Source organism: Microcaecilia unicolor, chromosome 5 (genome assembly GCF_901765095.1).
Source record: "Microcaecilia unicolor chromosome 5, aMicUni1.1, whole genome shotgun sequence".
Lineage (NCBI taxonomy): Eukaryota > Metazoa > Chordata > Amphibia > Gymnophiona > Siphonopidae > Microcaecilia > Microcaecilia unicolor.
Genome location: NC_044035.1, coordinates 58,621,536 through 58,635,644, shown reverse-complemented (window position 1 = coordinate 58,635,644; position 14,109 = coordinate 58,621,536). Strand labels below are relative to the sequence as shown.

Sequence of the window (14,109 nt, the reverse complement as noted above, 5' to 3'; positions counted from 1 at the left end):
GATTGTACACTTGTCAATAGCACATTTTGATCTACTCATGATGCTGATTTTTGCTGGAAATATGTCTAAGTTCTACACAGGAGTATCCAGGGCTTTTTTGAGGGTGTACTTGGGGGTACTGAGTACCGGCACCTTTTCCATTGTCTGCTAAAATTGACCCACGGTCCCCAAATTATAATTATAGAAGAAAGTGGGATGTTTGACCATGGCAATACAAGACCTGGAGAGATGTATCTTAAAAATACTTGTTTATTGATGAAAAAAGACTCGACACAACCGTTGTGTTTCAGCCGTTAGGCCTGCATCAGGAGTCTACAAAACACATATATACAAATAAACATTGAATAAAAATCAAACCTTATATAATCAAAAACTCAAATACTAAAATGCTAAAAAGCAATAAGTAATGAAAACTATTACAAGATAAAAACTAATAAGATATTACAATAATCAAAAACATGTTATTCAATGTTTATTTGTATACGTATATGTGTTTTGTAGACTCCATGGTCAAACATCCCACTTTCTTTTATACCTGTGTTCTCCCATGGGGTGTTCGAGTTCTCCGCTTGACTGCGGATTTGTTTGAACATATCCCCAAATTATAATGAAAGAGCTCAGGCTCTACACACGAATTCTGCCTCGTCATAGATTCTGTGACTGGTTGCAGGAGGCCTGGTTATTGTGGGGTGGGGTGGGGTCCCTCAGTGATCACCCCACCCCTGAAGGGTGGCCTGGCATTTGAGTACCGGCACCTTTTTTGCTAGAAAAAAACATACTGGGAGTATCACTCCCAAAGTGCTTATCTGGTACTAATTCCCCCTAAAAATAAGATCTTCAGCATACTAGTGATTGTTTTGTACTTGTCCTTTGCTCAGGTTACTAGATAAAGTGAAGATACATACCTGTAGCAGGTATTCTCCAAGGACAGCAGGCTGATTGTTCTCACGATTGGGTCATTGTCCGTGATGGCCCAGGAGACCGGCAAATCTCGAAGCAAACAAAAACTTTCTAGAACGCACTGGCGTGCGGGCAGAGTGAACCGCGCATGCGCGAACGGCTTCCCCCTCAGTTTAATAAAAAGCAAAACAGAGAACTAGAACAACTCCAAAGGGGAGGAGGGTGGGTTTGTGAGAACAATCAGCCTGCTGTCCTCGGAGAATACCTGCTACAGGTATGCATCTTCACTTTTTCCAAGGACAAGCAGGCTGCTTGTTCTCATGATTGGGGTATCCCCAGCACCCAAGCTCACTCAAAACAATGAACATTGGTCAATTGGGCCTCGCAACGGCGCGGACATAACATAGATTGACCTGAAAAGAAACACAACTAAGTGAAAGTGCAGCCTGGAACAGAACAAAAATGGGCCTAGGAGGGTGGAGTTGGATTCTAAACCCCGAACAGATTCTGCAGCACCGACTGCCCAAACTGACTGTCGCGTCGGGTTTCCTGCTGAAGGCAGTAGTGAGATGTGAATGTGTGGACGGATGACCACGTTGCAGCCTTGCAAATCTCTTCAATGGAGGCTGACTTTAAGTGAGCCACTGACGCAGCCATGGCTCTGAAATTGTGAGCTGGGACATGGCCCTCTAGAGTCAACCCAGCTTGGGCATAAGTGAAGGAAATGCAATCTGCTAGCCAATTGGAGATTGTGCGTTTTCCGATGGTGACTCCCCTCCTGTTGGGATCGAAAGAAACAAACAATTGGGCGGACTGTCTATAGGGCTTTGTCCGCTCCACATAAAAGGCCAATGCTCTCTTACAGTCCAAGGTGTGCAACTTGCCTTCACCAGGGCGGGTATGAGGACGAGGAAAAAATGTTGGCAAGACAATTGACTGGTTCAGATGGAACTCCGACATCACCTTCGGCAAGAACTTAGGGTAAGTTATGATGAAACTTGATATAAGGTGCATGCACTACCAGGGCTTGGAGCTCACTGACTCTACGAGCTGAAGTAACAGCCACCATGAAAATGACCTTCCAGGTCAAGTACTTCAGATGGCAGGAATTCAGTGGCTCAAAAGGAGGTTTCATCAGCTGGGTGAGAACGACGTTGAAATCCCATGACACTGGTGGAGGTTTGACAGGGGCTTTGACAAAATCAAACCTCTCATTAAGCGAACAACTAAAGGCTGTCCAGATATAGGCTTACCCTCTACACGTTGATGATAACCACTAATTGCACTAAGGTGAACTCTTATGGAGTTGGTCTTGAGACCAGACTCTGACAAGTATAGAAGGTATTCAAGCAGGGTCCATGTAGGAAAAGAAAAAGGATCTAGGACCTTGCTGTCACACCAGATGGCAAACCTCCTCCATTTGAAAGAATAACACCTTTTCGTGGAATATTTTCTGGAAGCAAGCAAGACTCGGAAGACACCCTCTGAAAGACCCAAGGAGTAAACTTCTAAGCTCTCAACATCCATGCCATGAGAGCCAGAGACTAGAGGTTGGGATGTAGAAGCGACCCCTCGTTCTGGGTGATGAGGGTCGGAAAACATTCCAATCTCCAGGGTTCTTCGGAGGACAACTCCAGAAGAAGAGGAAACCAGATCTGATGAAGCCAGAAGGGAGCAACCTGAATCATTGTTTCACGGTCTTGCTTGAGTTTCAGCAGTCTTCCCTACTAGAGTTATGGGAGGATACGCATACAGAAGGCCTGTCCCCCAATGCAGGAGAAAAGCATCTGACGCTAGTCTGTCATGGGCCTGAAGTCTGGAACAGAATTGAAGGACTTTGTGATTGATTTGAGTGGCAAAAAGATCCACCAAGGGGGTGCCCCACGCTCGGAAGATCTTGTGGACAACGCCCATGTTGAGCGACCACTTGTGAAGTTGCATGACCCTGCTCAACCTGTTGGCCAGACTGTTGTTTACGCCTGCCAGGTACGTGACTTGGAGAAACATAACTGCATGCCCAAAGCTACATCCGAACGACTTCCTGACACAGAGGGCAAGATCCGGTGCCCCCCTGCTTGTTGGTGTAATACATAGCAACCTGATTGTCTGTCTGAATCAAAATGATGTGGTTGGACAGCCGGTCTCTGAAAGCCTTTAGAGCGTTCCAGATCTCTCGTAATTCCAGGAGGTTGATCTGAAGACCCTTTTCCTGAAAGGACCAAGCTCCTTGAGTGTGAAGTCCATCTACATGAGCTCCCCACCCCAGGAGGGATGCATCCGTCGTCAGCACTTTTTGTGGCTGAGGAATTTGGAATGGACATCCCAAGGTCAAATTGGAGCGAATGGTCCACCACTGAATGGAACTGGAAAGGTTTGTGGAGAGATAGATCACATCCTCTAGATCCCCTGTGGCTGGGCACCACTGGGAAGCTAGAGTCCATTGAGCTGATCTCATATGCAGGCGTGCCATGGGAGTTACATGAACAGTGAAAGCCATGTGTCCTAAGAGCCTCAACATCTACCAAGCTGTGATCTGTTGAGACACTCGAGCCATGGACACTAGGGCCAGGAGATTGTCTGCCCTTGCCTGGGGAAGATAAGCTCGAGACGTCCATGTGTCCAACAGAGCTCCAATGAACTCCAATTTTTGAATCGGGACAAGATGGGACTTGGGATAATTGATCACGAAGCCCAGAAGTTCTAGCACCCGAATAGTCATCCGCATGGACTGTAGAGCGCCTGCCTCCGGGGTGCTCTTCACCAGCCAATCATCGAGATAAGGGAACATAAGCACTCCCAGTCTGCGTAGTGACGCTGCGACAACTGCCAGGCACTTTGTGAAAACCCTGGGCGCAGACGCGAGACCAAAGGGCAGTACACAGTACTGAAAGTGCCAAGTTCCCAACCAAAATCGAAGATACTTCCTGTGAGCTGGGAGTATCGAGATGTGGGTATAGGCATCCTTTAAGTCCAGAGAGCATAGCCAATCATTTTCCTGAATCATGGGAAGAAGGGTGCCAAGGGAAACCATCCTGAACTTTTCTCGGACTATGAATTTGTTCAGGGCCCTTAGGTCTAGGATGGGACGCATCCCCCCTGTTTTCTTTTGCATAAGGAAGTACTTGGAATAGAATCCCAGCCCTTCTTCCCCTGGTGGAACAGGTTCGACCGCATTGGTCTTTAGAAGGGCAGAGAGTTCCTCTGCAAGTATCTGCCTGTGCTGGGAGCTATAAGAATGAGCTCCCGGTGGGCAATTTGGAGATTTGGATATCAGATTGAGGGTGTATCCTAACCGGACTATTTGAAGAACCCACCAGTTGGAGGTTATGAGAGGCCACCTTTGGTGAAAAAATAACCTCCCTCTGACCGGCAAGCCATCCGACACGGACACTGTTTCTGAGGCTATGCTGCACGGGAGCCAGTCAAAAGCCCATCCCTTGCTTTTGCTGGGGAACCACAGGGGCCTTAGGCGCATGCCGTTGACGGAAATGAGCACGCTGGGACTGAGCCTGGACAGGCTGTCGAGAAGCAGGAGTGTACCTACGCCTATTATAGAAATAGGGAGCACTCCTCTTCCCTCCAAAAAACCTCCTAGATGAGGAGGTGGTAGCAGAAGACGGCCGGTGGGAGAGAGAATCCATAGCATCATAGTGCATCTTGATCTGATCGACCATATCCTCTACTTTTTCGCCAAAAAGGTTATCCCCCCAGCGAGGAACATCCGCCATTCGCTGCTGGGTCTTATGATCCAGGTCAGAGATGCGCAGCCATGAGAGTCTGTGCATCACTATACCTTGAGCAGCTACTCGGGATGCCACATCAAAAGTGTCGTAAGTACCCCTGGCCAAGAATTTTCGACACACCTTCTGCTGCTTGACCACCTGGTGAAAAGGTTCGGCGAGCTCCGGAGGAAGTACTTCGACCAAACTGGACAGTTGCCTCACCGAGTTCCGCAAGTGGATGCTCGTGTAGAGCTGGTATGTTTGAATCTTGGCTGTGAGCATAGCGGCCTGATACGTCTTTCTCCCAAAAGAATCCAAGGTCCTAGACTCTCTGCCTGGGGGCGCCAAGGCATAGTCCCTAGTACTCTTGGCTCTTCTGAGAGCAGAATCCACCACCATGGAATCGTGAGGTAGTTGAGACTTCACCATTACCGGCTCTCCATGGACTCTGTACTGGGACTCAGCTTTTCTGGGGACCACCGGATTAGAGAGAGGGAACGAACAGTTTCGCATAAGAACTTCCCTGAGTGTGTTATGCCAAGGGAGCCGTTGCAACCTCTGAAGGTGAAGGATAATCCAAGACCTCGAGCATCTCGGCCCTGGGCTCATCTACAACCTCCATAGGGAAGGGGATATCCTTAGACATTTCCCGAACAGAGGAGGAAAAAGAAAGACTCTCAGGCGGAGACATCCTTCTTTCAATTGGTGGAGTAGGATCAGAGGGGATCCCATATGACTCTTCTTCAGAAAAGTATCTGGGATCTTCCTCTTCCTCCCATGAGCGCTCATCATTGGTATCGGACAAAAGCTCTCTAAGAGCAGCCCGAACCCGAGCCTGTCTCGACGTTGAGGAACGACGACCTTGAGGGGGATGTCTAGAAGTTGACCCCTGCCTGAACTGCGGCAAAGCTTCCTTCATCAACATCAAAGGAGAGTCGACTCGGGTGGCAGTTGACGCCGATGCCGCAAGCAGCACCGAAGATGGGGACCCCACCACAGGCGAAACTAAAGAAATAAAGGGACAATTAATTTTTTTTTTAATTCTGTGAAAACACAAAAATGAAGAAAAAGAAAAAGGGAAGCGGTAACACTAGAAGAAGTCTTCTGGGCCAAAAATGAACACAGCGGAATACAGTGTCACTCCAGACGTGGATGAAAAAGAACGGAGGGCATGTTCGCTCCGTGGGCAGGAAGCCATTCACGCATATGCAGTTCGTTTTGCCGCGTGCTGGTGCGTTCTAGAAAGTTTTTGTTTGCTTAGAGATTTTCCGGTCTTCTGGGCCTTCGCTGAGAAAAACTTGTTACACACCCTTAGGTAGTGGTGAATGACAACAAAAATGTAGCCTGAAATCATCATTTTTATTTTGAGATCATCAGGTAATTAGCATCCCTTAAACAATGGCCACCACACTGCTGAACATCTACATTATGGAACCCAGTTTTCTATGTATAGTCAACTATCTTATCTGTCTGCATATTCCACCTCTGCCTACTGCCTGTGCTGTCCATTAAGATAATTAAAGTGTGTTGTGTTGACAATGGAAATAATAATACATAGTATGCTATTTCAAAACACAATTTTTTAAACTGCTTTAATTATGTACTGCTTCTGGCCAGGGCAGTCTTGCTGTACACTACCTTTAGTGATTTTTTTTTCAAAAAGGCAGTGAATAAATACAAATAAAGGAAATCTGAGGATCACATTTTCTTCACACTGCCTTTTCTCTGGAGAGACACTGAAGCATATGTATCACTTTGAAATATAATCTTCAGTGTCCAGAAAAAACAGGATCCCCCCAACATTTTTCCAAATAACCCCAAAACAAATGTACTATTACTGCTATTATTGACAAGTGTTACTGCAAGATGCTTTAACTGGATGATCCCCATTTTGAAAATGATATGATATGCTAAATCTTGTGGACTTACCGCCCAGAAATGCCAAAAGATCATCGCGCAAATTTCTGAATCTACACTTCCCCAGCTGCAAAGGACTAAAATACAAGCGGATGCATGCAACTACCTTCTCTTACATGAGCACGCAGTTGTGGAATGAATTACCTACTACCTTGAAAACCATCGAAGAAATAACCAACTTTCGAAAATCTCTGAAGACACATCTCTTCAACAAGGCATACAAAGAAAACTCATAACCTCACTAAATCAACTTGCCAACTCGCCCAGCTACGACAGTCTAATATTCTCTAACTTCTCTATCTACCCACCTAAACCTTTTCTCCTTTCCCTACTTAATATTGTTACATCACTAATCTTATCTAATATCCTAGAATGACAAAACCATAACAAGACTCTGTAAGCCACATTGAGCCTGCAAATAGGTGGGAAAATGTGGGATACAAATGCAATAAATAAATAAATATTATTCAGGAAGTGATCATTAAGATCTTTTTTAGCAAAAAGGAATTTAGTGAAGCTAAATTTGGCAATTAAATTTTTGCAGCAAAATAAGGCATACAGCGCAAAACATTTGCTAAGGGAGTTTAATGTATTTTCAATACTAAATATTTCAACAATTGCAAAGTGTTTTGAAACTATGTAAGGGGTCCTATTTTTTCCAGACATCGTATATAAGTATAAAATTATCTTTTCTTCTTATTTCTTCTAGGGCTTGGGACGCAAGAAGCCTGACAGAGAGAAGAGTCAACTAAATTCTCTCAACTTCAATCTTTGGTGTCATGAGAAACCCCCAGATGCAACAAGCAGTTTGGATGGTTTTACTAATTATCAAACATCCTATATCTATCAGAATCAGCAACATAAAGAGCCTGCTGTTTATAGGAGATACCCAAAGAATCACCTGGAGAAGGCTCAGTGGTTTAAACCACTTCAAAACTCGGCAGTTTGGATTCCAAATTATGACAACTACATTACTCCTGTATGTTCAATAACAGCATCCGATGTTTCCTCCAAATGCAATGCAGATTTAGTAACAGCATCCAGTGTTTCCTCCAACTCCAGTGTAGGTAGTGCTTCTGATGTTTCCTCCAAAGCCAGTGTGTGAGATCACCGAAAACTGCATTTTCTACAAGACTAAAAATTCACTAAATGGCATATTTGGCCAGCAAGTTCATATATTTTTTTTTCTTTTATAATACTGTCCCTAGAAATGGTAAAGTCATTAATATATGTAAATAAATTAGGTAAAATGTCAACTGGTGATGCAATGTGTACTTTTCTTTTTAATTTACTTACAGTTAATAACAAATTAGATTAAGTGGTCTCTGTTTGAAGAACCAATTTTTCAGTCAACATCTTTTGTGTCTTATTCAGTATCTTGACTAGATTGTAAACTCCAATACAAATGAACTTATTTATGTGCTATGCAAATAGTTAATAATTAGGAGCAACAGAGCCTCGTTATAGCAAAATCCAGTTGGCAATTTCTTTCGTATGGGGAGGGTAATAGAGAGGCGGCGGGGAAGGGGGTTCTTTTTGTACCTACAGGCTTCCCTTAAAAACCAAGGCGTTTCAGAAAGCACCTGCTGGAGTACCTTTATTACCTTGCTCAGTGGAGAACAGTTGTTTTCAACCCAGTCATCAGCGACCACTTGGACAGCTGGGTTTTTAGGATACCCACAATGACTATGCATAAGAGATATTTGCATGCTAAGATATCTCATGCATACTCATGATGGATATCCTAAAAGCCCAGCTGGGCAAAGGGGGTGTCTGAGCACTGGGTTGAAAACCACTGATGTAGAACGTAAGACTGACATTTCAATATTGAGCTTCCCTTTAAAAAGCCAGTAGCCACAAACCACTCTGAGGCCCCTGGATAGATTACAGGTGTAAAGTGTGGAGGGTAACGTACTTACAGGGATTTTAAAATGGAATTTCTGCGTAGGTCAGACTCATTGGCCCTTTTTTTTTTTTTTTAAACATCAGATGTTTTTAGGGAAAGAGGAGGCAGTTTAATAGGTGAATCCCATTTACATGTAGAAATGCCTTTTGAAAATTGTGACTGTAGAGCTCAGCTACATGAAGGCTATTCTTCCTAAAGCATTTTTCCAAGGGGTGGGGGGAGTGTTTTCTGCTAGATTAGCTGTCCATACAGAAGGGAGATAAGAACCGTATATTTGACTTACACCCTCTAATAAGCCAATGGATTCTTTTCCCAGCAGCTTGCAATTAGTACTCATAACTAAGATTGTGGAAAAAGGAGAGAGGAGGGGATACTAAAAGCTCATCTTCTTAAAATTAACTAGAATATTTTTTTTCAATAGTATATTTACAATAGAAAGGGCTGTTCTACTCGAAGTCTGAATGTACAGTGAGTAGAGGTCATTGCTGATTTAAATATGAGTAATGAGTTTTCAGATTACCATTACCTTCTTGCAATAGAACACAAGAGTAGTCACCCCCAAATTTTTAGTAATAAAATATTTAATAGCACAAGAGTATTTTATAAAATTACAGATTTACAATCCAACTTATCCTGGAGCCAGTGTCAAGACGGGCATAGAACAATGGCTCAGACTTACTCCTAAAGGACACTGCTTCAGAATAATCTTTGCAGGCAGTTGCTGCTGAACCCTCAGAAACAGAAGATTTGTGGAGCTACAGAACAGTTTGTTTAGGTTTGGAGCCAGAGAGTACAGGATTAGATAGACCATTGGTCTGACCCAGTTTGGCTATTCTTATGTTCTCCAAGAGTGGAGGAGTGGCCTAGTGGTTAGGGTGGTGGAGTTTGGTCCTGGGGAACTGAGTTCGATTCCCGGCACAGGCAGCTCCTTGTGACTCTGGGCAAGTCACTTAACTCTCCATTGCCCCATGTAAGCCGCATTGAGCCTGCCATGAGTGGGAAAGCGCGGGGTACAAATGTAACAAAAAAAAAAAAAAAACCCTACAAACAAAAGGGGGATATAAAACTTCCATAGTAAGTTAAGGGAAAACAAAAAAAGGGGTGGAAGAAAAGCGTTCCAAGGTAATCGGACAAAAAAATAAAAGTCCAAGCTTTTAAAACACTTAATTCTTCAATGAGTAATCAAATTGGTGTACAATCCTGACCCACCAAAGGCGTAAGCATATGAGATATAGAAAGTCACAATAGGTTTGGAGCCCCAGAGTACAGAGTTAGATGCAGTGGTGTGCTAGAACTGGTTGCAAGCCGGTTGTTAAAATCAGGTAGGGCTCGCTCCTGGTCCCTGTTTGCCTCTCCTCCTAGCTCCCCCGAGCCACAGGGTCTTGACCCATACCCGAAGCCGCCACCCTGGTGGTCTAGTGGATTCTTTGGGGCAGGAAAGATCCCCAATCTTGCCTGCCCGCTGCCGGCGCTGACCTTGCTGCCGCATCGCGCTTTAAAAGTGGCTGCAGAGACTTCCAGTGGCGGCTTCGCAAGACTTCCAACAGTGAAGATGCTGACTAGCTAATAAGGTAGAATTTTCTAGCAGTACCCCACCACGTATGTACTGGTGCCTTCCTGCAGGTCCTCCAATCAGGTGAAAAAGCAAAAACTAAATACAACTCCTAGGGAAGGTGAGAGGGTATGTAAGAATAATCAGCCTGCTGTCAGAAAAGAACACCAGCTATAGGTAAGTATCTTTGCTTTCTCCGAGGACAAGCAGGCTTTCTTATTCTCACATCTGGGAATCTCTAGCTACCAGGCTCATTAGAAACAAGAAAAGTTTAGGATAATTGAGTATCAAACATTGAGACTACAATCAAATTGAAACTATATACATTCTAGCTGTGTAAATGCAGCCTGGAACAGAATAAAACAGGACCTAGGAGGATGGAGTTGCATTCTAGACATCAAACAAATTTCTGCAGAACTGTTGCATCGGGTATCCTGATCCAGATAGTACTGGGATGTGAATGTGTGGACTGAAGACCATGTCGCAGCCTTGCAAATCTCTATAGAGGCTGATTTCAAGTGGACTACCGATGCCACTATGGCTCTGATGTTGTGAGCCTTGACATGTCCCTCAAGAATCAGCCCAGCCTGGGCATAAGCAAAAGAGATGCAACCTGCTATCCAATTTGAAAGTGTGTATTTCCCGCTGGCCACCCCAAATCTTTTGGGATCAAAAGAAACGAAAAGCTGGGTGGACTGTCTATGGGCTTTAGTCCGCTCCAGATAGAAGGTTAACGCTCACTTGCAGTGTATGCAGTACACATTTGCAATGATGGGCATGATGTTGGTAGAACAACTGACTGGTTAAGGAGGAACTCAGACACTATCTTAGGAAGGAACTTAAGATCCATACAGAGGAATACTCTGTTTTGATGAAATTTAATATATGGTGGATAAACCACCAGAAACACAACTTTCAAGGTCAAATACTTCAGCTGACAGGTATCCAGAGGCTCAAAAGGGGCCTTTCATCAGCTGGAAGAGGACTATATTGAGACTCCATGACACAACAGGAGGTCTGGTGGGGGACTTTGTCAACAACCTCTCATGAAGCAAACTAAAGGCTGTACAGAGAGACTCGCCTCCCACATGGTGATAAGCACCAACTGTACTGAGATGAACCCTGATAGAGTTGGGTTTTTAAACCAGATGCAGAAAGGTGCAAGAGGTACTCAAGCAGTTTTTGTGTAGGACAAGAAAAGGGATCTAAGGCCCTTCCCTCACATCAGATGGCAACCCTTCTCCATTTAAAAGAGCAACACCTCAAAGTAGAATCTTTCCTGAAAGCCAGTAAGATATAAGAGACACCTTTAGGCAAACCGAGGGACCCTAATTCTATAATCTCAACATCCAGCTGTGAGGGCCAGAGATTAGAGATTGGAATGCAGAAGGGACCCCTCATTCTGAATGATGAAGGTAGGAAGATTGGCCAATCTCCACAATCTATGGAGGACAACTCCAGAAGAAGAGGGAACCAGATCTGTCACGTCCAGTAAGGAGCAATCAGAATCATGGTGCCTTGGTGTTGCCTGAGTTTCAGCAAAGTCTTCTCTATGGGAGGTATGGGAGGATACGCATACAGAAGACCCGAATCCCAATGCAGGAGAAAGGCATCTGATGCTAGTCTGCCGTGTGATTTGAGCCTGGAGCAGAACTGAGGGACTTTGTTGTGGAGATAAGTGGTGAAAAGATCCACCAAGGGAGTGCCTCACTCTCGGAAGATCTTCTAAGCTATGCACATACTGAGAGACCACTCATGCAGTTGCAATATCCTGCTTAGTCTGTCCACCAGGCAGTTCTTGCCAGGCAGGTAAGTGGCATGGAGGTCTATACCGTGAAGCAGAGCCCACTGCGACATGCCCACCGCTTTCTGACACAAGGGGTAGGATCCCATACCCCCTTGCTTGTTGACATAGATCAACACAACCTGGTTGAATGTTTGAATGAAAATAATTTGGTTCTGGAGTCAATCTTTGAAAGTCTTTAGAGCTTTTCAAATGGCCCATAGCTCACGGAGATTGATGTGGGACTGAAGCTCCTGAGCAGACCTGAGTTCTGAGTGTGAAGCCCGCCTACATGAGCTCCCCAACCCGGGTTGGATGCATCCGTTGTCAACACCTTTCGAGATGGTGGAATTTGGAATGGAAGTTCCAGGGTCAAACTGGATCAAATTGTCCACCAAATCAGAGCATAAACCAGTTCCAGTGGTATGCAAATAACATCTGTTAGGTTCCCTGTTACCCGATACCACTGGGAAGCTGTTATGATTGGGGTCAGAACCCCTCTCAAACTTACCTCTTTCCTGGGGGTCAGTTTCTTAGCTGGCTTCTGTTTCTTTTCTCTGTCCTTTCTGAGCTGGCTCTGTCTCTCTGTGCTGGCAGCTTCCAGCAGCATGGGGTTAATTGTTTTACTTTACTACAGCTGTGTGGGTGGACTGAGTTAACTCTACCTCTCTTTGGGTGTACTAGCTTCAAGTGCTTCACGGTGTTGCATTGGTGTGGGTTGTGCTCTCTGGGTCAGTGTGCTGTTGCCTGGGTCTAGGGAGTGTGACATCATCAGGGAGGGCCTTGATAAGGAAGTGGTGTTGTTTCCTTCAGAGCCTTTGCAACAGTGGTGTTTGCTTTAGGTAGGGTGGTGCAGTGTGTACTTCTGACTTTGTGTCTAGTTTCCCTGCTTGCTTTTGCTAAGGGCCAGGTTAGTGTTAGTGCAGTGTGCACTGGTGACTGTGTGTTTAGCTTTCCTGCTTTTCCCTTTTGGTTCTCCTGCTTTTCCCTCTTGGTTTTGGAAGCATTGCTGTGTGTAGGGCTTTGGAAGCTCTGTTGTTGATAGAAGTACTTCAGGGTTACTTACTTATTACTTACTTACTTGTGACTTACTTCTTGCCACACTGTCCTCATTTGGGTTCCAGGGCTCTGTCCTCTCCTGGTTCTCCTCCTATCTCTCCCACCGCACCTTCAAAGTTCACTCTCATGGATCTTCCTCCACCCCCATCCCCTTATCTGTTGGTGTTCCCCAGGGATCGGTCCTTGGACCCCTTCTCTTCTCAATCTACACCTCTTCCCTGGGCTCCCTGATCTCATCTCATGGTTTCCAGTATCATCTCTATGCTGATGACACCCAACTGTATCTCTCCACACCAGACATCACCGTGGAGACCCAGGCAAAGGTATCGGCCTGCTTATCCGACATTGCTGCCTGGATGTCCAACCGCCACCTGAAACTGAACATGTCCAAGACCGAGCTTATCGTCTTTCCACCAAAACCCACTTCTCCTCTTCCTCCACTTTCTATCTCAGTTGATAACACCCTCATCCTCCCCGTCTCATCTGCCCGCAACCTCGGAGTCATCTTTGACTCCTCTCTCTCTCCTTCTTTGCGCATATCCAGCAGATAGCCAAGACCTGTCGCTTCTTCCTCTTTAACATCAGCAAAATTCGCCCTTTCCTCTCTGAACACACCACCCGAACTCTCGTCCACGCTCTCATTACCTCTCGCCTGGACTACTGCAACTTACTCCTCACCGGCCTCCCACTTAGCCATCTATCCCCCCTTCAATCTGTTCAGAACTCTGCTGCACGTCTCATATTCCGCCAGAACCGATATACTCATATCACCCCTCTCCTCAGGTCACTTCACTGGCTTCCGATCAGATACCGCATTCAATTCAAGCTTCTCCTTCTTACCTACAAATGCACTCAGTCTGCTGCCCCTCACTATTTTTCTACCCTCATCTCCCGTTACGTTCCCGCCCGTAACCTCCGTTCACAGGATAAATCCATCCTCTCAGTACCCTTCTCCACCACCGCCAACTCCAGGCTCCACTCATTCTGCCTCGCCTCACCCTATGCTTGGAACAACCTTCCTGAACCCTTACGCCAAGCCCCCTCCCTGCCCGTCTTCAAGTCTTTGCTTAAAGCCCACCTCTTCAATGCTGCATTCGGCACCTAACCCTTACCGTTCAGTGAATCCAGACTGCCCCAATTTGACTGCCCCTATCGGACCGACCGTTCACTTGTCTATTAGATTGTAAGCTCTTTGAGCAGGGACTGTCTCTCTTTGTTAAATTGTACAGCGCTGCGTAACCCTAGTAGTGCTCTAGAAATGTTAAGTAGT

General features: G+C 45.4%; 1 protein-coding gene across 2 annotated transcripts in view; it reads left to right on the top strand.

The window, feature by feature from the left end:
* Positions 1-7,684, top strand: part of TEX36 (testis expressed 36) — a 52,388-nt gene extending 44,704 nt beyond the window's left edge. For both annotated transcript variants that reach the window (XM_030204869.1, XM_030204868.1), the window contains one exon: positions 7,249-7,684. In XM_030204869.1, the coding sequence (XP_030060729.1) occupies positions 7,249-7,644 (396 nt within the window). In that variant the 3' untranslated portion in view covers positions 7,645-7,684. The remainder of the gene's footprint in view (positions 1-7,248) is intronic.
* The last annotated feature ends 6,425 nt before the right edge of the window (positions 7,685-14,109 follow it).